The 27490-nt window shown below is 41.0% G+C and overlaps 1 protein-coding gene across 3 annotated transcripts in view; it reads right to left on the bottom strand.

Moving 5' to 3' along the window:
- LOC119739790 overlaps positions 1 to 27490 on the bottom strand; it is a 126845-nt gene that overhangs the window by 91845 nt on the left and 7510 nt on the right. For all 3 annotated transcript variants that reach the window (XM_038214864.1, XM_038214866.1, XM_038214865.1), the window contains exon 2: positions 17895 to 18379. In XM_038214864.1, the coding sequence (XP_038070792.1) occupies positions 17895 to 18299 (405 nt within the window). In that variant the 5' untranslated portion in view covers positions 18300 to 18379. The remainder of the gene's footprint in view (positions 1 to 17894; positions 18380 to 27490) is intronic.

Genomic DNA, 27490 nt, shown 5'->3' with positions numbered 1-27490 from the left:
GCCGATGCAGAATCGTGCATTAGGCCTATATTCAGTAAATTGACGCGAATTCTACAGACGAATTTCAATGTTGCTAACAATAATGAAAACTAATTGGAATGCACGAAGTGACCATGGCTCAGCCCCTACCAATTCGTAATTAAATTACGGTGCAACGAGTTCAAACGGCAGCGTGTTGCACGTTATTGTCCATTTTTTGTGTCGATCACACTGTTCTTGTTTTCTCGGGTTTTTTTTTTAATTTTTGTCTCTTGATTTTGTTTTCTTCGTCGACGCTTCAGGTGTGTGGGGGTTGCTCAGTATTAAGCAACTTATAGTGCTTGCACTTTTCCCACTCTACCTGGTTCGTTTTGTTTAATAATAATGATAATAAAAACGAAATAATTTGCAGGCTGACGGTCATGCCAAAGCGGCCTGAAAATTAATGCTCTATGGAATATCCGTTTGCACAGCAAGGGTCTATGATATGCCAGCAGATTCGGTGATTAATACGCAAAACAAGACTGTGTCTTGACCTCGAGATTCTGACCATTCAGCAGGCGCCTTCTATCGGGTTTTCGGTAACCCATTGTAGTATTACAAAAAAAATTACTGCCTATAATTGACCAATCAACAGCTTAGTTATAGTCCACATATAGGCCCCTATTTCTTATCGAAATGACGTCACAAGTTTTAAAGCCGACTCCGATTGGCTGGCGCGCGGGGTCGCATTGCTCACATTGCATCAGACGTTGGTTGCGGAGGGCTCTGTTGAACGACGGGTGATCTTTCCTGGACTACCAATTAGGACATCGATTTCCATCTTGGCAAATTTACATCAAAATGACTGCAGCACGTACGTTCGAAATCTTACGATTTGTCTCCTTTTGTATCGTGGGGATTTAGAGGGGAACGCTTTAAAATTATAGTTTACTGTAATTTTCCCACTAAAACTGATACAGCGCCATCTCCGTACACAATTTCTTCTCTCTCTCCAAAAAAAAATGCCCGGAAATTGTCTAATTTACTCGGCTCAGCTGTCAAAAATGCCGCCCGTGCGTTGCATTCCTGTCGGTGTTGATGAGCTGAATTGACGGTACACTTCGAAGCGCCATGCAGCATAACCCCGGCACCCACACACAAAACAAAAATGCGATATTGCATTTTGTGTCCCGCTGATAGTAATTGCATCTGACAATGCCGGGCCTCCATCTAATGACAAACGGTAACCCTAAAGAACGCCCTCTTTGTTTGAAAACGCCGTATAGCGCGCCAACTTGATCTTCACAGTTTGATTGAGCATCCGATCTATCGATGTCAACACTAAGTTGCAGCGACTGGAATAACGGTTAGCGACATCGCCGAAGGCTTGCGATGCAAAATAAAACTTCAACTTTAAGATAGATTCCCAACCCGAAAACTAGTTTTTAATTCCCATTTGTTTTACCTATAAATACTAGAAGTCACTTCCAAATGAAATAGACATCAACGAAAAAGTTGGCCCATGCTTAATTGCGGTATAATTACTTAGTAAAATGTACTGTACTACTATTTGTGGCATGACGCTAACTCGGTTCTCGCCTGATACACTGGTTCCCGTCCTCAATCAGCTTCGATAATGTACTGGATCGGGAACCAGTTTACTCGGGAGCGGAGCTTATGTGCGCAAAACCCATCCGTTATAAACGCCGTTCAGTTTCTTTTGTTAAAACAAAACATACTTGTTGAAATTCTTCAGAAAAAGAACATCGAATCTGTTGAAGAGCAGGGAGAGAACCGAAGGTGAGAATGGTTAAAAAAAATCCCACCACTGGTTCTTTGTACAACCACAGCTTTTCACTTAACAGAATAATTTTACTAAGAGTAACTTTATTTCACATAGAGTAACTATATTTTTTTCAATATTTTGTTTTTCGTTTTCAACCTACTTACTAGTAACCCAGCAATCATGTCAAAATCAAATGTGGCTGATATGATTCATCGATGCATTATAATGGTCTCCTGTCCAGTCGGATGCATATGCTCATTCACTTGCATCCATTTTAACTGGGCCATTCTTGAACCAGCACTTGCCGATTATTTTAGGTTGACGCAGTGATATCATTTGCTGCAAATATTGATATGAATGGGCGCGGCGTACGTGCAGTGAGCGGGAGCGATGGGCTACCTAATTTATTCCAATCGTTGGAATAAGTAGAGAATGCAGACACTGAAATCCTTGTAGCATATTGAGCAATCTTTAAGCATGACTGCAAATTCAAATGTAGAAATTCGATCAATGGACATTTCCGCCGTTAAACCATGAATTTCATAACTGCGCTTGGGGGCGCCCTAGCCTGTACAGTCTGGTTGCTACTCAGTATCAGGTATCTTCCATAAGAGCGTCGTCAAGATTTCAGACAAACTATAGCAAAGTTTCATCTGGGCTACTAGTATCAGTACGATCATTAATCCAAGTAAGCTTTTGGATAAAAACTCGTTACATTACTTTTGGGACAAATGCAAATGACCCTATGTGCTTTAAAGGTCCGCCGCGTAAATCAGCCTCTGGTAATTGATAACGAAACTGCAAAATTGAGTAACGCGGCCCCCATGGCAACGCAACCTGCTGACGTCACAGCTTGTGTAATCAGTGTGAGTGTGTACAGACAGTTTCTCGAATCGTGTAAACAGGGATCATGTCAACACAATATATCTGCACTCTGTGGTTATTGGGACGAGATTTCAGGATCACCAACTTAATCTGCGGCGAATGTGCCGGGCACGTCGCCCGATTGACGCGAAGAATTCGCTTCATTGTAGTTGGCAGGTGAAAACGATTGATAGAAATCACTCTCGACATTTTCATTTCGAAAGAAAACTCGGATTACTATGGCAAGATGAGTTTAATAAGCCTTACATCTCAAACAGATTCTGGGATAACACCATCGCAAATCGTCCCCACAAAAAAAAGAACATTGATTTAGTAAGCCCCGGTGTGACTTTTTCCCAATTTAGTTTGGCGCCAAGCGTTATGAAGTGGCGGGATTTATTCATTTTTTTTATAATACTTTCCAGCATGTGCGATGCAAGAATCAGATCTGATCAGCTACATATCGAAGCATATGACTGTGTAATCTACTCCACACGGCAGCGTATATATACAATAACCAGTCGTGGAGTTACACGGGAATCAATGCGAGAAACGCCCGGGGAACTAATGCCGCGCAGACCCATTCACCGAATCTCGTTACTTCGGCAAGAAAGCCGCCGGGCGGTTTCCTCCAAGGAATAGGGAAGCCGGCCTGCAAATGTCAACCTTTTTCTCCCCTGTCCATGGCTCTTTTATTTCACCTGGGCGGGAGAAGATGTGTTCTCAAGTAAAACGGTGGTTTACTCGGGTTAATGGAAATGAAACTCAGGGGGCTTAAAAGGGCCGGTTGATGTCGAAACCTTCACCTCTCTATCGTATATAGGAATGCATTCGGCCAGCCTCACCGTTTTAAGAACATGAATATAGATGCAGATGTCAATTTTCTTTTCTCTGTCGAGACTCTGTGCGAAGACTTTAGATAAATCCAAACCCGTGTGAGTGTGCATTAATAGGCGGCAAGATCTTTCTGTTTCGTAGTCAATTGAAGCGACCGCGATACAGTCAAATGCAATCCGTACCCTACATCTTAATGGGCACTTTTGGGAAGCCATCTTCCCAATTTACGTTCCAATTGGTCTGAGAAAATACTTCTCTGTCTGCACAACCATTTATGCGTGTGCACTCACACGGGTATTGCCTGTGGCTTTTTCCCTCCATCTAACGAGATTGTAAACGATTTCTTTTCAAATTTAGGTTATATCGATGGATCCAATCTACATTCTCAATGACTGCAGGCGATGGACAATGATTTTACTGTAAATACCTTAGCTCAAATGTGTTCAACCATTTTGAGGAAACTTTACCAAAAAAACTCTAATGCGCATAATATACGCCTGGATTACCGTCGGGTCTCATAATTATTCAGAATTTTGTACTGTATACATTCATTAACTAAGGATTTTTCGTTAGTAAGTATATTCTGAATTGCTAGAAGAAAAACATAGCAGTTTAAACAAAAATGTGTTTTGGTCGAAACTTGAAATGATGAGATATTCCTGGCGCACATAGTTTACCCGACAATGTGGAACTCACTTCCAAGTCATTTAAGACAAAAATATAGTCTCCCTGTTCTTTAATGTAAGTTAAAGACATTTCTTTTTACTGATGCGGTTGTAAATTAATTGTATTTTAGTATCATTGTTTTGTGTATGTGTATTATACGATTATTTGATAGGGATCGTCGATGTATTTTTTACTTTAAGTTGAGTTTCTAAAGCGGCTTTTGTGGAAGTTATTTTTCAAAGAATGCTTGTTATATGCACTTTCAATCATTTTAACAATGGAAACATCGCAATATAAATTTAAATTATTAATTATTAATTATTATTTGATATTTATATTTTCAATCAAGATTTCAACGTCTGTCAATCATAGCTGTGATTCAAATAAAATAATTATTCTGTCGGATGATTTTTGTATGTCTTTTCCTGTATTTTTTAATTTGTCTTTGGCTAGATTTGATCTTACATTATATTTTTCATTCAATAGGTTCTTGCTTGCTTAATGTTTTGTGCTTTATTAGTTTATCATTACATCTTTTTACTGCATTATGTTTAACTATCTTTGTGATTTAAAACATTTTTTTTTTACTTTTAATGTTTTTAAACATTAAAAGTATTAAAAAAAAGTAAAAAAAAAAAAGTAAAAAAAAAAAAGAGCAAAATTATTTTTTTTCGTTTTCTTCTTTCTAAAGGACTATCGTCTTTTACGTTAATTTTTTTTTGTAATTTTGAAATGATTGTAAAGTAATTTGGCTTTCGGGACACGACTGTGCGATGAATAAATAAAAACGCAATCATTCAATCTAGAATATGTGTGCACAGAGCTGTGTGCTTGATTTAGTTCTGCTTAGGGCCAAGATTCACGATGCTACTGCAAATTAGATTATAACAGAAGAATGTTTGAGCAGCAGAAATAGATTATCAGACGATACATTACATTATTATTTTTGTTTGGTACGGGTTCTCAGCTTAGCAAGAACATTTTCTTTGGAGCAAAACTGTCACCAACTGTACGGCTTAAATGCTTACGGCTTAAACGGCTTTTTGGTTTAACAAGTTCAATTTTGTTTGGCTATTAATTTTCCAATTCCATAACAGGATATCCGCTGATGGACACATTCTGCGAATCAAAAATATAAAATGTACATAATCAAAAAGGGACTGACGGCGATATACAAAGCCTTTGACGTGTGTATTGCAGATACATAAATCCCCCCTGCGTATCATATTAAAACAAGATGACAGCACATACAATTTACAAGCAACGAAAGCTACCTAGCTAACACCGCCACGAGATTCCTTTTTGACGGCCAAAATATTACTTCAAGGTGACAGCTTCGCTCTTTGAATCAATACAATTTGTGTCTCCGGCGCTCCGTCATTGTGCCCACCGAAATCACGGCACACCTGAATGGCTGGGAGAGCAAGCGGGGTGACGCGCAATTAACAGAGGAGAGATGGGGGGGGGGGGGAGAGGGGGAGGGGAGGGGGGGGGGGAGCTGAGCCAAACCCCCAACCGCCTATATCGTCCGTCGCTTCGTGTGTTTGACGACATCGCCTCGTATTTAATGTGATTGCGCGTACGAGACACTGCAACGGCGCGCTATCGGACACAACTGGCGTTTGATTATTGAAGCGGGGTGCAAATGAAATTGGACGTGTACGTTTATTGGGTCAACATTATCATGGCTAAGTAGATCTGGTGGGCTCTCGGGAGGCGGGAAGTTATACATTCGATATCAGAAGAATCGACACTAACAGAACTTGCCCACGCAATTTTTTTCTTCTCTGAACGCTGGGAGTAAATGCCAGTGATATTAAATCGGAATATAATATCACCGATACAAGACTATCACTTCTCATTTCATGCAGTGCTGAGTACGAAAATTATATAAGACCACTTTATTATGAATTTAAGTTTCAAAAATTTGCCTGGAGATTTAATCTTTGGGAAAAAACCTGAAAGGGACTAAGTAGCAGGATTTACATTCTTTATTCAGTCAGATAGTCAAACAAGATGACTAACTCCAAATTGATGAACTATGGCAGCCTGAACGTTTGGAGTAGGCTAAACGTCGATACGAAAGAGTTTGTTTCAATTCTGTGAATTACAATTTGGTAAGTTCAAAGATATTATTCTGACTTCGTTTTGGAGGTCTCTCTTCAAAGCAATAGTCAGGCTAGAATTGTGTGAATATACATTTCCACTGAAAATCTCCTGATTTCAAATTTGTTTTACGTGCGCGTTACGTATGAATCGGTCCTAGCTACAACGCCCTTGCGACGAAACGGCTTTCTTTCTATCGCACAGTAAATCGCTGTGCATATTTTTTTTTTTCATTTTCACCTCGCTGCATCGCGGCACTCTAGCTGCGAGGCACAGGGGCCCGGATTTCACCGACTGGGCACACCATTTTAATATTCATCGTGATTGAAGCCCATACCGTATCCGTTTACCCATCGACTCAGTCAAAAAGATGACGGGTTTTCGTCTCGTGTTTTTTTTTTTTGCCGTGACGCGCGGGCGGCGCTGCGTAAGTGCGTGGGCGCCTCGTGAAGGCGAATAATCGCCGAGCTTAATGACGGGGAGAGCCCGGTGCAATCTGCCGGTCACCTTACCTCCAACGGTGTCCGCTTCGTGATACCATTTCACCCAGGAAGTACTGCCCGAGGCTGGTAGACGATGATCCCACGCTAAAGAAACACCTCGGATCGGATGAAATATCGCAAGGTTTTTGAGGGTGCGGATTGGGTGTATAGGACTATAAGAGGACACAGCAATGACTCGAGCACACTAACAGCCACAACCACTGCGGAAATGTCCATCATTAAAAAATAATGTTGTCTTCCAAAACTACAGACCCTATAACTAGGGATGAAACCCACGAAATCCACCTAGAAAGGTCGCCGAGTTGATTAAGAGGCTTATCATGGCGAGAAAACATTTTAATTTCTGCCTGTAGGCCTCAGTGACCAACGCGTAGCCCCAATTAAGCGTTCAACGGGAATACACATGTACACACGTTGTCTTAGCCTTTACCGGAAAAAAAATATTTCGCAACAGGCCAATCTCATCACGGTCATTGAATGCGCTTACATAAAAATGGACATCATCTTATCGTCCATTTGTGTCTGTTACTGCACCATTAGGGACCTTTAGAAATAGTGCGAGTATACGATATACGTATATGCGGCTCAGAAATACTATAGCTGGTTATGTCACAATTTGTGTGGTTATTTCATAAAAACCACATCTTAACATTTTGATGTGAAATGCACATTGCCCATAGCGTGCCAGATGAAACAAACCACGCACAACGGTGATTTGATAAGCAACGTTTATTTACAAAACAAAAAGACCTCTAGAAAATATGTGATAAGCAGAGGAACGGGGAAGGCTTTTTCATTTTCTTTGGGCACTTGGGATAAAATAAACAAGTCGTTGACAACCCCCCCCCCCTACATTTCTGTCAGGATTTTAAGGTAATTTTAACCTGCCCTTTTTCTTGAGCGGCAAATCATAGTCTAGACTCGCGCCCATCTTTGATCAAAATAACAAACAGATCCACAGACAACCAAAGGCAACTCGAGAAAAATTGTGCTCGGATTTGTGTGATACAGCTATCCGGTTTGCAACTTCGCAGGATTCTATAGAAGAGCCCAGTTCCGAATTGGCGCCCAAGCAGCGATCTGCGAGAGCTCATTGAGAGCGGCTGTGAATAATACGTTTTCTATTGACATTTGCAAGTTATTGGCCACGGGAAGTATTTGGATTTTATTTTATTTTATTTTATTTATTATCCTCATCCAATAGCAGAAAAAAACAGCCAATTACAGGACTGGGCATACCAGCCAATGGAACACTAGATTAGCTTTAGCAGTGACTTTGAACTATTGTCCCACAATGCTTTTATCACGAAGGAGGTGTCCAGTCAGTGCACAGTGATTTTATGTGGACGGAGCCGTAACGGTCTTTAAATTCGTGGGAATTAAGATATGTTCAATTTCTTCAGGTTATGGCCAGAAGCCTAACTTTACGTCAAATTGTACTGTATAATTGCTGGGCACCTCTGGAAAACAGTGTACCACTAAGAGGTTTCCCCAGGGTAAATAAGAAATAAAATTAATAAATAAATAAATAAATAAACCGAAAATGTAAGAATCTTTTCTACTAATATAGATGCCGGTCCGTTTTACCAGATTCTTCACAAGGACTATAACCTCTAGTAGCGCTTCCTTTTACAGCGTGATTAATGACTAATTGATTAATGACTCCCCCCCCCCCAAAAAAAAAATGGATTTAAATTTGATACACCAGTGAATCACGTATTAAACGGGTGTGTAAGTCCATTCACCTGAAATTTTTTAAGTTATGCGTGTTTTACTAATAGAACCCATTTTTACAGCTGTCCATGGAATGCTAAATGCTTTGAAGCTTTTGAGCTGGGTGAGAACCAGAGATTACGCACAGGCATTCAAATTCAAATGAGATTTTATTTGAGTCAAGTCTGATCTTACTGTCAGATTTTGTGTTTTGTATGCTATATGAGGAATCAATCAACTTGTACTTTTCGGAAATGATAAAGGCGGTTTTTTTGGGGTCTGTTTCCCTTTGCAAGTTTTCGTTCATTGTATTTGAAGGGTATTCATCCATATCGGTAAAGTGATCAGTGGAGGACAGCTGGATTTTAATAACCTTTGAATAGAGAACGCAAATTACGTGAAACTTTCACAGTTATAAGTCAATAACATGTACCTTATTCCTGTGTTATTTTTACTAAATGGGTTCAGCCACATCAATGTTTAATATTGTTTTCTAACTCAGTCATTTTTCTTGACTAACCCTGTACTATAGTGTACACCCTCCTCGCTTTAACGCACCTCCGTCTTCGAGCCAGACCCAGAGGTCATGAGCCGTTATTTAAGTGATATCCTTTTCCCCCATTTTCCCCCGCCACTATTTACTGCCAACCGTTTAGGGTTTCCACTGTGGCTATATGCGAATAGCAAGCGGTGCCCCACGCTTTTAAGCTTAATTGAAATTCCCTTGAACGGCAGACTTCACCGTACACCGTCCCGTAGCATTTTAAGTGATGAGGTATACGGAGATTTCAGCCTCTTCCGTCTGATTTGACTCGGCGTCGATACACAGTCGCCAATTTGTGCCGAATGGGAAATACAACAAACTGAAGAGCATCTTTAAAATGCGTGTGCGTGCGTGCATGCGCGGGGGTGACGTAACCTAACAAAATTAGAAGAAAGCATTGCGTATAGTTGTGCCTGTACACCATATTTTCATGGTCCCGTTCTTTTGAAATAAAAGTGCACAGACTCTTCAGGGTGTCAAACTCAAAGATATCTGCACTTCGATGGTCAAATGATTGTTCAAATTAATTTGAAATAAACTTCCGAGGATAGAATCTGAAACACCTTGAAAGATTATTGTAATTCCGTTCACCCGAACCCAACCGACATTTCAAACTTTCACGTTGCATAACAATAAAAGGCGATAATCTCCCCCCCCCCCGGTTTTAGCTGGCCATCCCATGAAGAAGCGTCGACAGAGGGCGCTCTAGGCCACTAGGCATTCTTAATCTTTCCGTTGTATACACGAATCTGGACACGTAATCAGTGTATTAGACTAACGGGACACGACTAGCCACGGCACAGCGGGAGAAGTGTGCCAATAACACTGTTAAAAAGCCACCTTCTAAACACATCGTCAGGGTTCAAAAATTCACATACCATGGCATATGGGTCGAACACAGTATAACCATTAGACCACGGCGCTTTACTAGTAGTGTTAAAAATAAACGTTCATAAACGCTAACAAGAAAACGTTCATACCAGGGCCGTTAAGAAGAAACACAGTGGAACGCCGGCCAGCTGTTCAGTACAATGTACTGACTAAAAGCTCTGGCATGATTCATGCGACTAGACGGTGATGATTGGCAGTGCCAACGATTCTCAAACCTCCTGCCTCCGATGTAGCTGAACACCGAAATGAATACCATATCCGCAACCGTTACTCCTCATAAAGAGGTTATGAACCATTTGGGAGCAAACCAAGGTAACGATATACAGCTAGTTGCACGATCTCTTCTAAAATCACCAAACCCACGGATACATCCGTCCTTTGATTCATGGGGGGCGATTTCACGCGGTGCGCGGCAGACAAAACCGTTTGGACGCGGCGACAAAGTTTAATTCCAGAAACCATCAATATTTCGAGACAAGCATCGCGCTTGAGCTCCGCTGCTGGTCGTCCATCATCGTGTTTGGAAATTATACTTCTGACGACCATTGCCGTTGGGTCGCTCATCACGTAGCCCTTGTTCCCCTACAATGCCGCACAACGAGCCTGGAAAAATCACTGATAGAGCACCGCGCTATATAGAACCATTAGGCCTACCTCGGATGCCACGAAATTGAAATTCTATGGCTCTGCGTGTTCCGAGAGATTAGATGAGACGATTTGGTTGAGCCGGCCAGACTTTAATAATAATGCTTCACTATCCGGGAAATGTTGTTAGCGTTAGCAAACGCTTACTCCTGGAGATTTCAAAGCTGAATCAAAACCCAAGAGCAACTTATATTTAACGTATCAGGCACCATTTTGCGGAGCTGCTCATGGGGCAGAAATGTGGTAATCACCGACGTAATTTGCTCGGCAAAAATAGGTAAAGCAGCTGGTGCACATACTGCGCCTGAAATTGTGTTCAGGGTATTGATTTTCTGAGCGATAGTTTAATTAGCAGCTCCGTGATTTCATGCGCTTGTCCCCCAGAAGGCAAAAACGATTCCAAGCGTGGAAAAACATAATTACGGGCCAATTAGTGCCTAGATATTCATCATCAGTAAACCCACAAAGTGGTAGTGAGGGGATATGAACCCTGTACAAAGTGGGATGGAATTTTGTTTTCCAGGATCGTGCGTACTTGGCCGTTTAAACATTATTTTATGAATTATTTTATAAATATTCAATATTGGGTTTTGTCCGTCACCGACGTATTTCTTTATAAACACTGTTTACTCAGTGTTGTCCGAGTGATTGTGAGAAAAACATTCACAGACTCGAACCCACGACCTCATGCACTAGAGCAGATGCCGTACCACACGACCACCGAGATGGCCGGCGGGGTTGCCTGGCTGGTTTGAATCCGACATATAGCAGCCGGTACCGCAACAAAACGGATATATTCCAAGTAGATATTCAAAGTGTCTTGGGAAATCCGGATATTCCGATTGGTCAAACGATGGTAGAGACTGACCACATGAACATGATATTGATAACCATCATGTTGAACGAAAAGAACTATGGATGAAGATGATAATGTCGAACTGAGTTTACACAATGTGCTCCGAATCTGTCATGTCTGGTGATAGGTGGCGATACATTATAATCCCCTTATGAATTATTCAACAATGGAATCAGCGACAATGTGAATGTGAATGACAGTTTCAATTACAGACCAGGTGACCGTGGGCGTAATGGCTGTATGTTGCCGACAGAAATAAAACAGCTAAACCATCAATCTTGTTCGTGTTATCTTCAATGTCAATGCTTTCAAACCACCCATATTTCACGTGATATTTAGTTTTCTGAAAGTCAGCATCGTGAGATTTCAACATTCAAGGTTCGAAACAAAAAGTGACACGGTCTGTAAGGTGAAGTGAACCTCTCGTTTTTTGTGTATTCTACACGCGTCTGTTTCTGTCAGTTCAGATGGGCTTGTTCTCGTCTCTACCCACGTGCCCGTGCATTCGCCCTATGATGTCCACTCACATGATACCAAACGGCCCCGCGAGATGGCTTTGGAATCGTTCCGCTGAATTAGGCTCCGGGGATAGGCTATATCTACTATCTCCTTGGATTGAATCAAGTGGGATGGATTTCAAGCTACTTTGGACCACCTGCCTCGGAATCAATACATGCGAGACGCAACGGCCACGGAGCGTGTAAAATACACGACGCCTTCGCGTGAGGGACAGGACGCTGATGTCATAGGAGAAAAATGGGACAAGAGTGTAGGCTGACAGGGCTCGAGTCATATTCCGAACCTCAACACCGTCAAAGTTCTCACGGTTACCTACACCCATGCTACGGTCATCTGAGATCAGGGTACATCCTGGCAGAATTGTGGACAAGCACGACAACAGAGCGTGCACGTGGACCTCAAAATCCTGCGAGATTTTACGAGAATGCAGCACATCCGGGCACCATGAACAGGGTGTCCCCAAATTTCCCCAAAACCACTTAACATGGGTGTATTATATTGATGGAGCATATTAATTATACTCTTGTGTATATTCAATAACAAAAAAAATGCCATGGAAATCCGTTTATGCAAACCAGAGATCTAACAGATTATAAAAGGCTATGGGTTTTCACCCATTCCAATGGGATGGGATTTACACAGGTTACTTAATTTACATCGGAGTGAAAAGGCCCATGACAATCTGATGCACTGATATCACTAACTGTGTGAATCCCATTGGAATGGGTGAAAAACCCATAGCCTTTTGCTATCTGTTAGATCTCTGGTTTGCATTGAACGGATTTCCATGGCATTTTCACTGATTATACACAATTAATATGCTCAATCAAGATCATATACTCATGTTAAGTAGTTTTTGAGAAATTAAAAGATATCTACTTGCGCTCTTTTTGGGGGGATATAAGATTTACAACCTGTGTTAACGTCCTAACCTTTGCACTTATTTTGTTTCCTGACTGGGCCTATCCAATCCAGGGCAATGAACGGATGGGCTATACTTAAAAAAAAAAAAAGCTTCACCATTGACAACATGTTGAAAATAATACGAATTGATTACTAATATAAATTACAAAATTGTTGACCTCGACTTCCGTTCAATCGAAATTCAAACACGGGAGTCTGTGACTAGACTAGTCAGCGTTTGGTACCAAGACGTTCACAGAAAAGTGAACGTGGTCTGACGAATCTTGCACGCTCTATTGGGAGTACGGTCGGGTGCGTAATAAAATTGGTAAACTGTTGATGCTCCTGCCACTGTAGGTAACGGTCGAGACGTCGATATAGAAGTGCGAGAGGACAGGTGCATGTTGTTGATAGCGAATACCGTTGAAATAAACGGTACGCTAAATGGATGATTATGACGCAGATGGTGATGGTAACGACCATGACAACGCCAACGTCAGTGATGAAGAAGGTGAAAAAAATTAAACAGTGACGACGAAGACAAACAAAATGTGGATATCAACAATGATGTCGATGACAGCATTCAACTTTGATATCGATGGTAATCGGCAAAGACAAGTGCAGGGGTAGCAGTAGACGATATTGATGATTGATATTCTTGACATCACCGATGATGGTGACAAAAACAATGCTGTAAATACAAGAACTGTACGAAATCAACTAACATGAAAAGTGACAATTTACGTTAAGGTGACAAAAATAACGAATAGCTTTCACTTAACACTCGATCATATAGAGGATATAATATTAATGATTATGATTACGGGAAATAGTACCTTAGACATTCCCATGGACGTGTGCACCAAACGATTCAAAACGTTAATGACACTTATAATAAACTCCCTAATCTACCTTATTTCCCTAATGTACAACTTTTCAGCTAAACGTTTCTCCCTAATGGGTCATTTGCGAGAATTAAAACAAAACACCTGTTTCTAGGAAAGAAATATTAGCACGGCGATACTCTCGGCTCCTGGTAGAGCAATGCGAAACCCGATCTATACTCCGCGTAAGTCCATGTCACTGAAACATCGCCAGATAGTCTCGATCAGTACAGTGCAGAAGAAATCCTTATATAAACACCAGGGCATTATAATTACACTAATTCATACTCCGAGCCATACATCAAATAAGGACCTCCAAAAGTCTATGGCTGGCAAAAACAACTTTTTGTATCGTCCAGTGTACCGGAGACTAGCTTCGCACATCATTTGTTTGATAGCATCTAAAGTAGAGGAAAACCTGACGCAAAGGGTTCTATTTTTAGGCGAATGACGTCAGTTGAGGGGTCAACCTTTGAAAGAAAGACCTGGTAAGAAAATACAACTTTGAACGAGGCACTTATAGAAGTAAATAATGAAATATTTTTTTAAAATCTTTTCTGCAACCGTATAAAAAAGAACAAGAAATGGGGTTTGAATGATAAAATAATCCAACACAGACTATGATACATCATTTTCTTTTGACTTATATATCACTGTCGTGTTTACATCGTTAAAGCCATCGTCTTGTGAGCGTTCTCTTATAATATATGAAAAGCGTTCTCTTGTGAGCATTCTTGAAAGCGTACTCGTGTAAACTTTGTTTACGTTCTCTTGAGAGCGAACGTTTTCTTGTGAGCGTTCTCCTGAGAAGTTTAGAGCATTCTCTTGTGAACGTTCTCTTATTAACGCTCACTTGTGAACGAAGTGCTCTACGGAGCGTTTTCTTGTTGAGCGTTCTCTCGTGAGCGTTCTCTTGTGAGCGTTGGCTTGAGAGCGTTTTCTTGAGTGCGTTCTCTTCAAGTGAGCGTTTTCTTGAGGGCGTCTTCTTGTGAGCGTTTTCTTGTGAACGTTTTCTTGAGAGCGTTTTCTTGTGAGAGTCTTCTGGAGGGTTCTCTTGTGAGCGTTTTCTTGCGAGCGTTATCTTGTGAGCGTTTTCTTGTGAGCGTCGTTTCTTGTGAACGTTTTCTTGGCGGCGTCTTGGCGGCGTTTTCTTGTGAGCGTTCTCTTGTGAGCATTCTTTTTTTATAAAAGAAAGAGGAAGACAACGCTGGCCTTATCATTAAAATGGATAGGGGAGGCATGTTTATGTACGGGGACTGAGCGAGTTTTGATTAATGACCCCGTCTTACACTTGGACTAATGTCGTTGCGTCCACAAGCCATAATTAGAAGTGCAATCACACGGGGACGATTGTACTCTCCTAGAAGGAAACAACCCCGGGGAAGCTTCATTTATTTTTCCAGAATCGCCATGACAACCGGGAAATGCCGCCTGGGACCTCTTTGCGAATTGAAACAGTGATTATGCAACCCCATCCCATTACGTTGTCCGTCTTTAAAACGGAGAAAAGGCGAGCTGTATTTGGCCGGGTAATTGCGTGCATGGTTAGAGCAGCGATAACGAATGCATTTAATGAGTCCCATGAAAGTTCTTTACGGTGGTAGGCCAATTTGTAAATGTCACGGCTGGCGAATATTCTGTTTTGTCTGTGTACTAAAGTCTTACCAATTACAAAATATTTATGAAGTTTAATTAACGTTAACTTCCGCGAAGACAAACGTGAAGTCTGTAAAATGGAAGTTTTTTAAGCACCCACTTAAATTTTAAGCCAGTTTCGCAAACGTCAATGTCTTTATATGCCTAAAAGGTAATATGCTATTGCTGTAGTTTTCAGAAATAGATGGATTTGGGGGTAACTATTTTTTTTAGGAATTTTTTTTTTTAAAGTTTGTGTTCCTAGATGCTGGAAAAACCAAGAAAAAACATGCTTTTCTTGTAGTCTAGTTCCCTGACCCTACTTCAGGCGCAACACAACAATTTATAGACATCGGGGAACTATCAGGTCAGGAAACCTGACCAGTTGGCTTGCACTCGTTCCTGGATGTATAACAGATTGCAAACAGAATGCAGACTAACTGGCAGTAACTGGTAAATTGGGGACAGTATTTGAAACAAAAAGAACTCAGTTTGTTTCCAAAGATGGTCGGCCGACCATCGTTGGAAATTGATACAAAAATTCCACTTTTCTTGAAAATGACAGCACACCAGTTGCCATGATTTCAGAGGATGCTTGAGACTATTATTCACTTACAGTTAAGTAAGGTATTTCATAATAATTTGGTAATTTTGGCAAATGTTGTATATTAGCCTATACCTTTAAGTTGGCTGTCTGGGATGGCCAGTCGGCAAAAATGGTTCAACCCCCCCCCCCCCCCCCTGCAACACACAAAATTGAAATTCGTCTGGCGACATCCTCCACTCAGTAATAACAACTTCAAACTTGTATACACTGATAAAAAGTTGTTACAGTTCCTGAGGGTGTGCTCAAATTTAGTATTACATCTCAGTGTGATCATTGAAGAAGAAAAAACGCCATATCTGAAACAGTTTGGCGCAATTTCCAGGGAGTAAAATGGCATTCAAACTTTAGAATGTTGGAGCCAACATTAAAATTATCTGGCGCCTCATCATCCGACGTGAGACTATCTCTAATTGTTCCAATTATCTTTCGGAGATACCGAGATATACCCTTTTCCAAGCATGGCCTTAACAAGCATGAATAATGTTGCATGCATGATTCAAGTGTGGGAAGATCTTCCGTGGTCTATCTATGGTTTCAGTCGCTGTCTGCGCGAGTGCCGCTAATAAGCCGCTTGGATTACGACCATTTACAATTCCTGCGTAATCGCCCAGCGGTGGTTACAGATAACGATAAACTTGAACTCGTTCCCTCCTCAGTTTAGTTCGCCTCAACGAACAAAAAAAATCCGGGCAAGGTGGAATTGTGGTTCGCGTTACAAGACTACATTCTCGTGTGATAATAATGAATGGCAATGACACGTACACGTAGACATTTTGCGCGCATGCAAGTGCCGATACAACTCAAAGTTGACGACACGAAATGAGGTCAATAGTCAACTGTTTTTGTACTGATAATGCTCCCCACACAAAAGTTACTGGGGGTTTATGACACTATATGCTTCTGCTAAATGACAGAATTTGGGATCAGGTGTACCCTTTAACGCTGCACCCTTTGGAGACTCTTGGGGGCAGCAGACATGTCATCATTTACGCATAATGGGTGGACATGCACCCTCCGATCTCATGGAGGACTGGTGACAAGTCCAAGTCGGTACGGGGCATGCAGCCGAGAGACGACGCATCTACCAAATTAGCGGCGTGGACATGAATTGCCCCAAGGGTGTCGTCTTCAAAGCGGCGAATTCAGTCTGATTAATTACAGTACAATATCGCTCCGTGTTGATGTTAAAGGTAGGACTGCGTTGCTTTTTCTAAACGAGTTGACGGAGTATTCGGTCGGTCAGCATTCATTAGAGAAAGCAGCAATTCCTTAAAATCCAATTCTCTGCGTAGGTCCGACCACACTGATGTACAAGGCACGATAATGTGGCTGTACCTTAGTTTGGTCAGTAATTGTTTACTTCTCATTCGTGATGTATCACATTCACTTTTCCGACGACAGCTCATTAAAGTGTCTGACATGTACGTCCGAATTTCCGGAATTGCCCAAAGAGCTTTAAGGGCACATTATAATGATTCCAATTCAAGCGAGAGTGCTCATTCTATCAACAGTATGCCCAACATTTTGATTGCAATAAAACCGCAACGGACTCTAATATTAAACGATGTGATTGGAATTCACCGTTGCAATAAAGGAAATTGAAATGTTTTAAAAACTACACCCACCAGTTCAAACCAATTGAGTTTAAGGTAATAATAGTGTACAGTATTAACGTGTTGCAGTAATAAACACCACTGTATGAACAATTTGGTTGCAACGAATACCTTGTTTGGATGCCTCACTATTATGGTACAAGCACGCCGTTCACTCATATTTTCGTGGATCCAGTGATGTACTCTTTGGGCTTTTTGTACGCTTCCGTACAGAGGTTACATGGCAAGCTTACAGTTATGGGTTCTTGTATTAGATTACAGCTACGAAGCAAGTACTGCCAATTCAGTCTCGTTATGCTTCAACACTGCAAAAGTAGTGCCAATGTGCACAAATAGGTGAGTTTTGCACACAATAACTTACCTGCCGTCTTGACGGAGCACTGAAGATGTAGCAGGTCCACTCTTTGTCATCGGAATACCCGACCGTGATGGTGAACCACTGTCGCAGCGTGGAGCTCACCGAGCATTGCCCCACCGCGTACCACTTGCACCCCATGAAGGCCACGCCCGTCTCGTGGTCCACCGCCCGCAGACCGTTGGAGTCCCCGCTCTGAAGGAGGTCCACGCGCCTGCCGAAGGTCTCCCCGAGGGGTCTACCAGGAGGTGGCAGTCCCTCGGTACCATCCGAGGCCTTCTCCTCTCGGAGGTGGCGCAGGAGGAGGAGGTGGACCAGGCCCTCGACATGCTTGCCCGGTAGGGGACTGCAGACCTCCCCGCTGCCCAGGTAGTACAAAGCCACGGTACTGCTGGGGTCCCCCATGGCCATGGACGTCTCTGAATGGAGACGGCCTGGTAGGAATCACCGGTCACCTCATCGCTTCACCGGAATCTTCGTAGGAATCAGACCTAGAATGAAAAAGGACAAAATAATGTAACTGATTCCAGTGTTGTTGGTTCCTTTCCCGAGCCAAGTCTGAAAAGTATTATGCAATACCTTGGTAAGGTATCAGTTGAAAATGGTCTGGTTACTCATTTTGATTGTGTGTATAGGAATCTCAGTTTTGAGGAAAAGTAATGGCCACAGGACAGACTCTAGTGAAAAATCTGAGACTTTGTGGAAAATTTCTTGGACATATGTGCAAGCTGTGTACCAAACCTCATCACATTCCTTTTTCAGAATACCCAGTCAACACATCCCTTCTGTAGCCTACCACCTTATATTTCAAGTACACCTGAAACTCGCTAAGGACTCCGCAACACTGACTGCTTCGCGTTAAGGGCAGGTACTCAATACAGTTCAATGGTAATGAGATTCTCTAGAAAAGGTATCACTCCTGCTCCTGATAACGTTCCCCAAAATTCTTAAAGACGTTATGGGCAGATGCTTATACCTGAAGTCAGATTGGACTCAGTGCGCACGTGTGACTTAGATTTAGTCAAATGTGACCATTTTTAAGAGCACAATAAAACTGTTGAGAAATTAAAGGTTGAAGTGGTACCCGATGTGACTCCAAAGCCGTCAAGTTTACGGAAATTCCGAACAACAAGTTTTCGTGTGCGTCCTGAAAGGCACAGGTGAGAATACCCGGCAGCAAATGTGTTCAAAATGAATATTTTGTAGGCAATCCCGTAAGGGAATATTCAAACTGGGCCTTTTGCAAGAAGAACCAAGTCAAAACAGCAAATTGTATCCTGAGGTTGTAGTTTTCATTTCCTACAGACACGCATGTTTCACTGATGGTTTTTGCCTCAATTAGATAAATGGCCTAGGGCTATTATGTGATGAGAACGGTGCACACGTACAAAGACAAATCACCAGATATCTCTTTTAATGCCTCGATCTTACATCCATTTAGAACTGCAACGTGCCGGCTTAAATGCTGATTTTTTTTTTTTATATTTACGATCTTACTAAAGGAAGCCTTCATTTATCACTTAAGGATGGTGTCTGTCGTTCGAGTTGTGCTATAAACTGTCTAAAAACTTTAAATAATAAGTTTCGCAGGAACCCTACTTTTTCGTTTTCTTTTTTATTACAAGGCATCATAATTTAAGAGTCAACTTTCTTTTTTCCTCGGTACACTACATTTTGTCTCCGAGTTTGCGAAAACTGTGACAAAAATGATTGACAGGCAACCTGTTGTATCGGTTCAGTTGCAAGTATAACTAGAAAGCACTCAGAGAGCGCAAACCTCCGCCAAGGCTAAACACTTCCCCGCCATATTGTCAGTACACCCCAAAGACATACTCACATAAAATGGTGAAGAATCCTTTAAAAAATCCTGGATCCAAACCTAGATCCGGATCACTCCCAACATCTAATCGATTTGTACTTGTACCAAGGACCAACCCTAAAACGTTTTTCATGCAAATCCGTCCATAAATTTTTGAGTTATCTTGTTAAACAGACAGAAAAACAACCAATCAACCAACCAACCAACCAACAAAATTCGATGAAAACGTAACCTCCTTAGCGGAGGTAATTATGTTTAGCCTTGGCAACTGAACTGGGTAGCTTGAAATTTCTTTGTCACAATAATAGATGGTTTCGGAAAAACACCAGCAGTATACCCGTTCCAATTAGGAAAGGCCAATATTAATGAGGGACCATCTATGCCAAGATTAAAAACCAGTTCGAAAAAGGAAATTGCATCGGCACGCTTTGGCCATGAATGTGAACTTTACTATTCATTTCGACTCATCAACATCCAACGGCGCATGCACCAAAACATAATGGGTAAGACATGGTATAGAAAATGTGGAAGTAAATTACAGTTTTTGTGGCGGGAGGAAAACCCCAGAATGATATTCTAGGGAAAACCCACGGAGTCAGGTAGGGACTGAAAACCCAATCCACATATTGGCCCAGGCGGGATTCGAACCTGAGTCACAGCGGTGGAAGGCGAGGAAAGTATACCTGATCCCCCTTACGTAACAGGTTGGCAACCTGCATTATAGCAACGTCAAAAAGGTCTTGAGTTTGCAAAATGCGAATTTAGCAACCATGGTAGGTTTGATGTTACAGTTATATACCAGAAGAGCAATTCGTGCAGGGTGGTCGTTAAGATGATGTTTGCCCAGCACACTGGCTATGTGCTCCCGGATCTATTGCCTGCCATGTCTTGGCAACCTAATCATGCACGTAATGAGGAGCGGATATGGAGCATGCCATAAGGATCACGTTTGTACCGTGACTGGCACGACGCCAGGGATCTGCACATATATCCTGGTATCATATGAATTCCACAATGCGCCAAAAAGTCCTCGCTTTAAAGTAGGCCACCAAGGCATGTATGTAAAATGGAGCATTGCACGGTTGTGTTGAGGACACGTTTCCACGTACTACCAAGCTTCAGACACTATAAAGGGCTGCAATGTACTTTTTTTAAATGCAATCCTTGAAAGTTTACCTTTGTGTCCCATTTAACCTTCTTTTCAATTTGCGCTTTGTAATTTTTAGGGTATTTTGGTGCCTTTTGGGGTTTTATGCTAATGCGAATTTCCATAATCATGAGCAAAAGTGTGATGTCCTTGCTACAGTTATTTCAGCACCAAAAGTTGCCAGAATTTGGGATATTATGCTGTTGTAAATTTTCTTTTCTTTGGTGATTCGTTGTTGTGTCAGTACATGGCAGTGAGCCGATAAGCAAACTTTTCCCACAAATGTTTTCAATGAGCAAATTTGGGGGTTCACAATTTGAGCACAAAACGCCTAAACTGAACATTGTCTTCCGGAAATGACATCACAGCAACAGCACCCTCAGTTTTCCGGAAAAGCATGAAGATTTTTTTAATGTTTAAAGAAGTGCACTTTTCAATAAAATTAACCAAAAAGGGATTGCAAATAGTTTTCATACATTTAAGAGGAGGAGAATCTTGCAGGGAATATATTCCTAAGAAAAATTAATTGCATGGCCCCTTTAATAGATTTTTAGGTTAAACAAAATGATTAACCTAAATACCGCCGTGGAAAAAGTCTTTGTTTTTCAGTTGCTGAGCCTTGCTCTTTTTTTAATATGGAGATTCTGTGCAAATATGACTAACTAAGTCATGATTCCGACCGGGTAACATGATCCGTGCAAATAGCTATTAGGACTAACTATAGTCATGATCAAGAAGTTGGGGGACTTCGCTGAAATTCGTATCTACTACCGTAGGCTATATGTCAAGTATAACAGTTATGCCTATTTTTTACGATAACAAATTTTGCCTCATCATTTTACAGTTGTATCCCTGTCTATCTGGCTCTATTTTGTCACCAAGACTTTGAATTCCTGGTAACGAAGACCAAAATATTGTCCAGGGTGGGCTCGACGCTTGCTGACTTTATCGGAGAAACGATAACCTATGACATTCACGCGCAATACTAGACGCGAGAAGTCCTTTGTCAACATCGCTATCAATGGGCCGGGAAGCACGCCCGGTATTTAAAACAATATTAGAAAATAATATTTGTCTCCGTGCCGAATCGATATCGCAGGTCGAGCAATTTTTTTCCGAGCGGAATACAGGTGTTGGCTATACACTCAACCCGAAGTCTATTGTATGTTTATTGAGCGTCAAATTATGGTTGCGCGTAGCCACAACAGTCGGGGGAATCTCAGTTTTAGCTTAGAGCTAGGACCCAAGGAGTCAGAACTCTTGGGCGATTTACATTTTGACCAAAAACATTCCAATCCCTCGAGAATGTCCTATAGCTCTATGGTTTTAGCAACAACAACAAAAAGACAACTTGGGCTCGGATATTCCTTGAAACATAACTCGTCCTCTCGACAGCAGAATCGAAGCAGTTCTACACAGGGTGTCCCAAAACAAGTTGTGCAAGCAGATATCCTTTAATTTCTCAAAAACTACTTAACATGAGTATTTCATCTAAATGGAGCATATTAGTTACACTCTTGTGTATAATCAGTGCAAATGCCATGGAAATCCGTTCATGTAAACCAGAGATCTAACAGATTGTAAAAGGATATGGGTTTTTCACCCATTCCAATGGGATTTACACAGTTATGATATCAGAGCATCAGATTGTCATGGGCCTTTCCACTCTGATGTAAATTAAGTTTACTGTGTAAATCCCATCCCATTGGAATGGGTGAAAAACCCATAGCCTTTTATAATCTTTTAGATCTCTGGTTTGCAAGAACGGTTTTCCATGGCATTTTCACTGATTATACACAAGAGTATAATTAATATGCTCCATCGAAATGAAAATACTCATGTTAAGTAGTTTTTGAGAAATTGAAGGATATCTGCTTGCACAGCATTTTTTTTTGGGGGGGGGGGACTTCCTGTATAGTGCCCCCATGGTGGAGTGGTTCAAAATTAATACTACCCATTGTAAAAAAAAGTTAAAAAAAAAACAAGGAAAAAAAAAACACCACAAGAAGGTGCCATTTAAGCTTTCCTAAGCAATGTCCTTACAATATTTTATCTGAATAAAAAAGACAGTGCTTTCGCAGTCGTACATTCACCGTTGTTAGAATAATCTGCCCCATCTTGGAAAAAAAAGTTATAATTAACGATAATTAATGAAGGTGTTTCCCAAAATTCATTCTGTTTTGACTATTATGGTGCGTGTTTGTCAATAAAAATATCACTGGAGTGAGCCAAATTCGCCAGCCCGCCACTTAAACTGTCCGAATTAATCATCCCTAATGTCATAACTTGAACTTCTGACAACGCACCCATACCACGTGTAAAAAAAGATTGTGTGAAGCCGCCGCCAGGGGAATTTCAAATCACGCGACAACATGACACACTAGGAGTCACCCTCTGGCGTTAATTGGCGGGAATTCACGGTTCAGGGATGCCGATTTGGAATGACAGAGCTGTTCACGATAGGTGATTAACGAAACCTAGGCGGCTAGATTGTACGCCATCGTGCTGGTCATTTTGTACCATTACTCGCCATGGGCCTTATTCGCGAGTTGGCCATTTTTGTCGAGTTCCCTGAATGTATTTAATTGTTAACTGTGTGATGGGATGGCGTCAGACTATTCTGGCACAAATGCAGCCTTATTTTACTGCCATTTTTTTTTTAATATGGCTTCAAACATTAGGGAATGTTTAATTACCAATTTTATATTATTCATTGAAGCAGACTGGAATTTATCATACATTAACTTGCTTTCATTTCTCTTCGCAAGTTCTAAAAATTAAGATTTTACCTAAATTTCAATTCATGAATAAGGCCCATCGTTGCACGCTCAAGCAATATCACGTATGTAGGACTATTGCATGCTTACCATAACAAAGAACGTGTTCAACTGTGTATGAGAAAGAATTGTTAAAGCTGCTCGATTTGGTTAAAGGAAAAATCCTTTCACGACAACTTTATTGAATTTTCTCAAATTACCTGCACAGTTTGCACGTCGCAATTGAAAGAATGCACCCATTAATGAACACCGTGCACAGAGGTGAACTTCATTTAAAGGTATACACAGAACAGGGCAGGTCAAAAAGAAAGGGCCTAGTTTGAAAAAAATATTTAAAAAAATATTTGGCTCGCTCGATTTCATAAAAAAAAAAATATAGGAGCAAAGTACATGTTATTGACTAGTAACTTTGAAAAGTTCCGGTAATTTGCATACTCTAATCACAAGTTATCTCTATTTAATAGAAATACCACAAAATGCATTTACCGATACGCATTGATGAATACCTTTTGAATAAAATGAGCCATGGAGGTTTTCCCACATCCATGAAATTCAATGAACGAAAACTTGAAAAGGAAAACAGACAAAAATCACCATCATCATTTCAGTCTTTCAGAAAAAAGATTTTATTTGTTCCTCATTAACAAAACACAAAATCTGACGGAACAATATTGTTTCAGTCTTGACTCAAATTATTGCCTGTATATGTAATCTCTAGTTCTCACTCAGATCAATAGCTATTTTTGGTTCTTTTAGTGAAGCATGCATAACTTCTAATAGCATTGATCAAATTCAGTAATTCTGTTTTTCACACGAGTGGAAGAACATGTTCGTTCAGTGCACGCTTAATTGGTGTATCAAATTTAATTGCTTTTTAAGGTGGAAGAAATCATTAATACAGGACACTTACTTCTTGACTCACCCTTTATATCTTTTACTTTCTGTGTTTTTCCCCTTTTGAAGTAACAAAATTCCTCAAAATCTTAAGGAAAACATTCGCACACATTTTTGGGTCTCGTTTCGGGATTCCGTTTCTAAAACACGTAAAAATGTTTCTATCCGTCTTCAATTGTTATTTTCTTCAGAACGATTTCATTTCAGGCAGCAGAATTTCACTGGATAATAAGTAACGTCGCTACCTTTAATTCTAAATTAAGACTAAATGAAGAAATGCACAAAACAAACACAACTAAATGTTTACACATGACTGAAAACAAATTGTGGGGTAATGGGACCCTAATGGGACCCTAAAGACGGGAAAATGGAATATTGTTGAGATCGAATTCCCGTAAATTAGCATCTTTCAATGGTATTGTTAAGGAGGTAGTCATAATTAATCGTTTTAATGATAAAAAAAAGTCACAGAAAAATAGAAAATTGTCAGAGAAAACAACCTTGAAAATGTCTTGAAATTTTCGTCTTGATACGTGTACAAAATCATGCTATTCAAATGAAAACTATTGTCCACTAAACCTTTCGATCATTGAAGATTGAACTATTTTAAAATAGGTGTAAACATGTGAAGAGTACGATGATCTTCGTAATCAACGAACTGTAGATCTTGACAAAACAACAATGAACTTATCAAATTGTGCAGAATTCGGAACTGACAGATCCATCATAACAATCATTATGACTACAGTTTCGCCAAAGGTACGTGACGAAACGCTTACCAATCGTATTGACCAAACCGTTAGACGCACAGTCACAATAATTATCCAGCAACACGCTCGACCCGTTTTGGCGGGTCCGGAATCACGCTCGCAGGAAGATCCTGACAGCAAAGTACGAAGTAGGTTATCAAAAAAAGGACAATTTATCAGGGATGTGTGGGCGGGAAAACCACCTACACTTGCAGTGGCTATCGTCTGATCACGGCACCACACACCACCTGGGTATCTGTCAGTCCCAAGGCAATCGAGCCACTTGATTTGAACAGTCTTCTCCATAGTGAATACAGGATAGGCTGGTGGTTTCTTGTGCGTGTGCTGTTATATTAAACAGGTTTGTGGCTTACGGGCAGTGTTTTCACACTTTTTTACACTTCCTTGGCATTTAGAGTTGACTGCTTCTGCACAAGTTAAAGAAAATGGATTCGCAATTAATTGAGTTTAAAAAGGCGATCTATATTTGTAATTAGACATTTTGCCAATGTTTAGACTGGCTCCCGGTCCCTCCATTGTCCATCGGACTTCGAATGTAGGGACAGTAGCGGTTTTTATTTTAGGAAACATGAGGAGGATGTTCTCGTAATGTATGCAAATTATATGCAGGGCAAGCCTTGGTCTGATTCCCGCCCCTGAATGCAATATCACAACGACATTAGCGCGGAACCAGCCTATTGCAAAATGGTGACAAGGCTATCAATAATGTGCAGTTTGTGTGGTGCGTGATGAGCTTCTATTTTCGCTGAATTAGAAAGTATCTAGGGTAACTATCAATGAAGAGATAGGCGCTACTTACTTTGAAGCCTATATATGCTTGAAAGACTGAAATACTTGAAAGTTACCTTCGTGAAGACACTGGCGATTTTGCCTACTGGTTATGGCAAGAATCAGTTTCTTTGATAGCCACGTGTTCAAGTGTCATCCATGCGCAAAGTTGTGAACATCATTTTTAAAAGTAAAAAATCACACTGCGCACGCTCAGAGGTGATCCAATCAATGACCTTAAATTGGAACTAGCTACCGGTCCCCGGGAAGCAGTCTAGCCAATGTTAGGCCTGGTGCATATCTCTTGAGGGCGCCCTTACCGTGACCTCGAGAGGCATTGACATCCGACGTCGAACAGTAAATCGGCTATGAGCTATGACATTTCAGAATAACAATCATTGAAGAAGTACAAGAACAATTCTATGCAGCCAATCAGAGAACGCAGGGAAGTGGTGGGCGTGATGATATGAGTAGACCTATATAAAAAATATATCAGTATATAAAAAAAAAAAAATTATCTAACACGAAAAATAAGCTTAAGCCTAAATGCAAACACACGTTAAGACCAGTGGTGTCTAAGCCTCCCACCTACAAAAAATCAACTTTGAAAAAAAAATCAATTAATTAAGACTCTTACACCTTGAGAAACGTTCCGTTGCCGTTGCGCCAAATGTCATAGAAATTATGTTTACACACCCGGTGCTTTGCCTTTCACAGGCATGGATGACAATACAGCCCGATGCACTGCCCATGCCAAGCGACTTATATAGAAATGATTTAAAAGGAGTTGTGAATCCCCCCACCCTTCCCAACACTGTCGACGCGAAATCCTCAGGAAAACTGAATCACACACCAAGGTTGGCCGGTTTAATCCCGAAGACATGCTCTTGGGAACAGACACAATAATAAGACACGCGTTGGCAGTCTCTCTCTCTCTCCCCCCCTCTCCCGAGTCACAATGAGAATCATCACCGAATCGCCTGACTACCGTGAACGAATGGCGTATAATATAGAAAATGAAATGAGGGTTCTACCTGCCTGGTTGCTTATTGGTCCCCATAGCAATGGGATGAGTGGAGGAGGATAGATATATATAGATAGATAGAGAAGAGAGGGGCTGAAGTAGACGGCAATATTTGCACTTGACTTGAGATGTAGAAACAGATCCTTAGGTAAATATGTGGTGCGAGGTTTGACTTCAAATTCGAAAGCCGCGGGGACAATATTCCAGGGAAACATGAGAGAAATATAGACCTATCTCCTTTTTTTGACGGGGATGTTCTTGTCTTACACTTTTCATCAATTTTTAAAGGCATGAAGATTCATGAATGTTTTTTGGGTTTACTGAACATTTATTTACTGACCATTTATTCACTTTATTTACTGACCATTTATTCACTTGATCCTGAGGGATTTTCCTTCTTTAG

Source organism: Patiria miniata, unplaced genomic scaffold (genome assembly GCF_015706575.1).
Source record: "Patiria miniata isolate m_02_andy unplaced genomic scaffold, ASM1570657v1 HiC_scaffold_4, whole genome shotgun sequence".
In the NCBI taxonomy this organism is placed as follows: domain Eukaryota; kingdom Metazoa; phylum Echinodermata; class Asteroidea; order Valvatida; family Asterinidae; genus Patiria; species Patiria miniata.
This window is presented reverse-complemented; position numbering and strand designations above follow the sequence as displayed.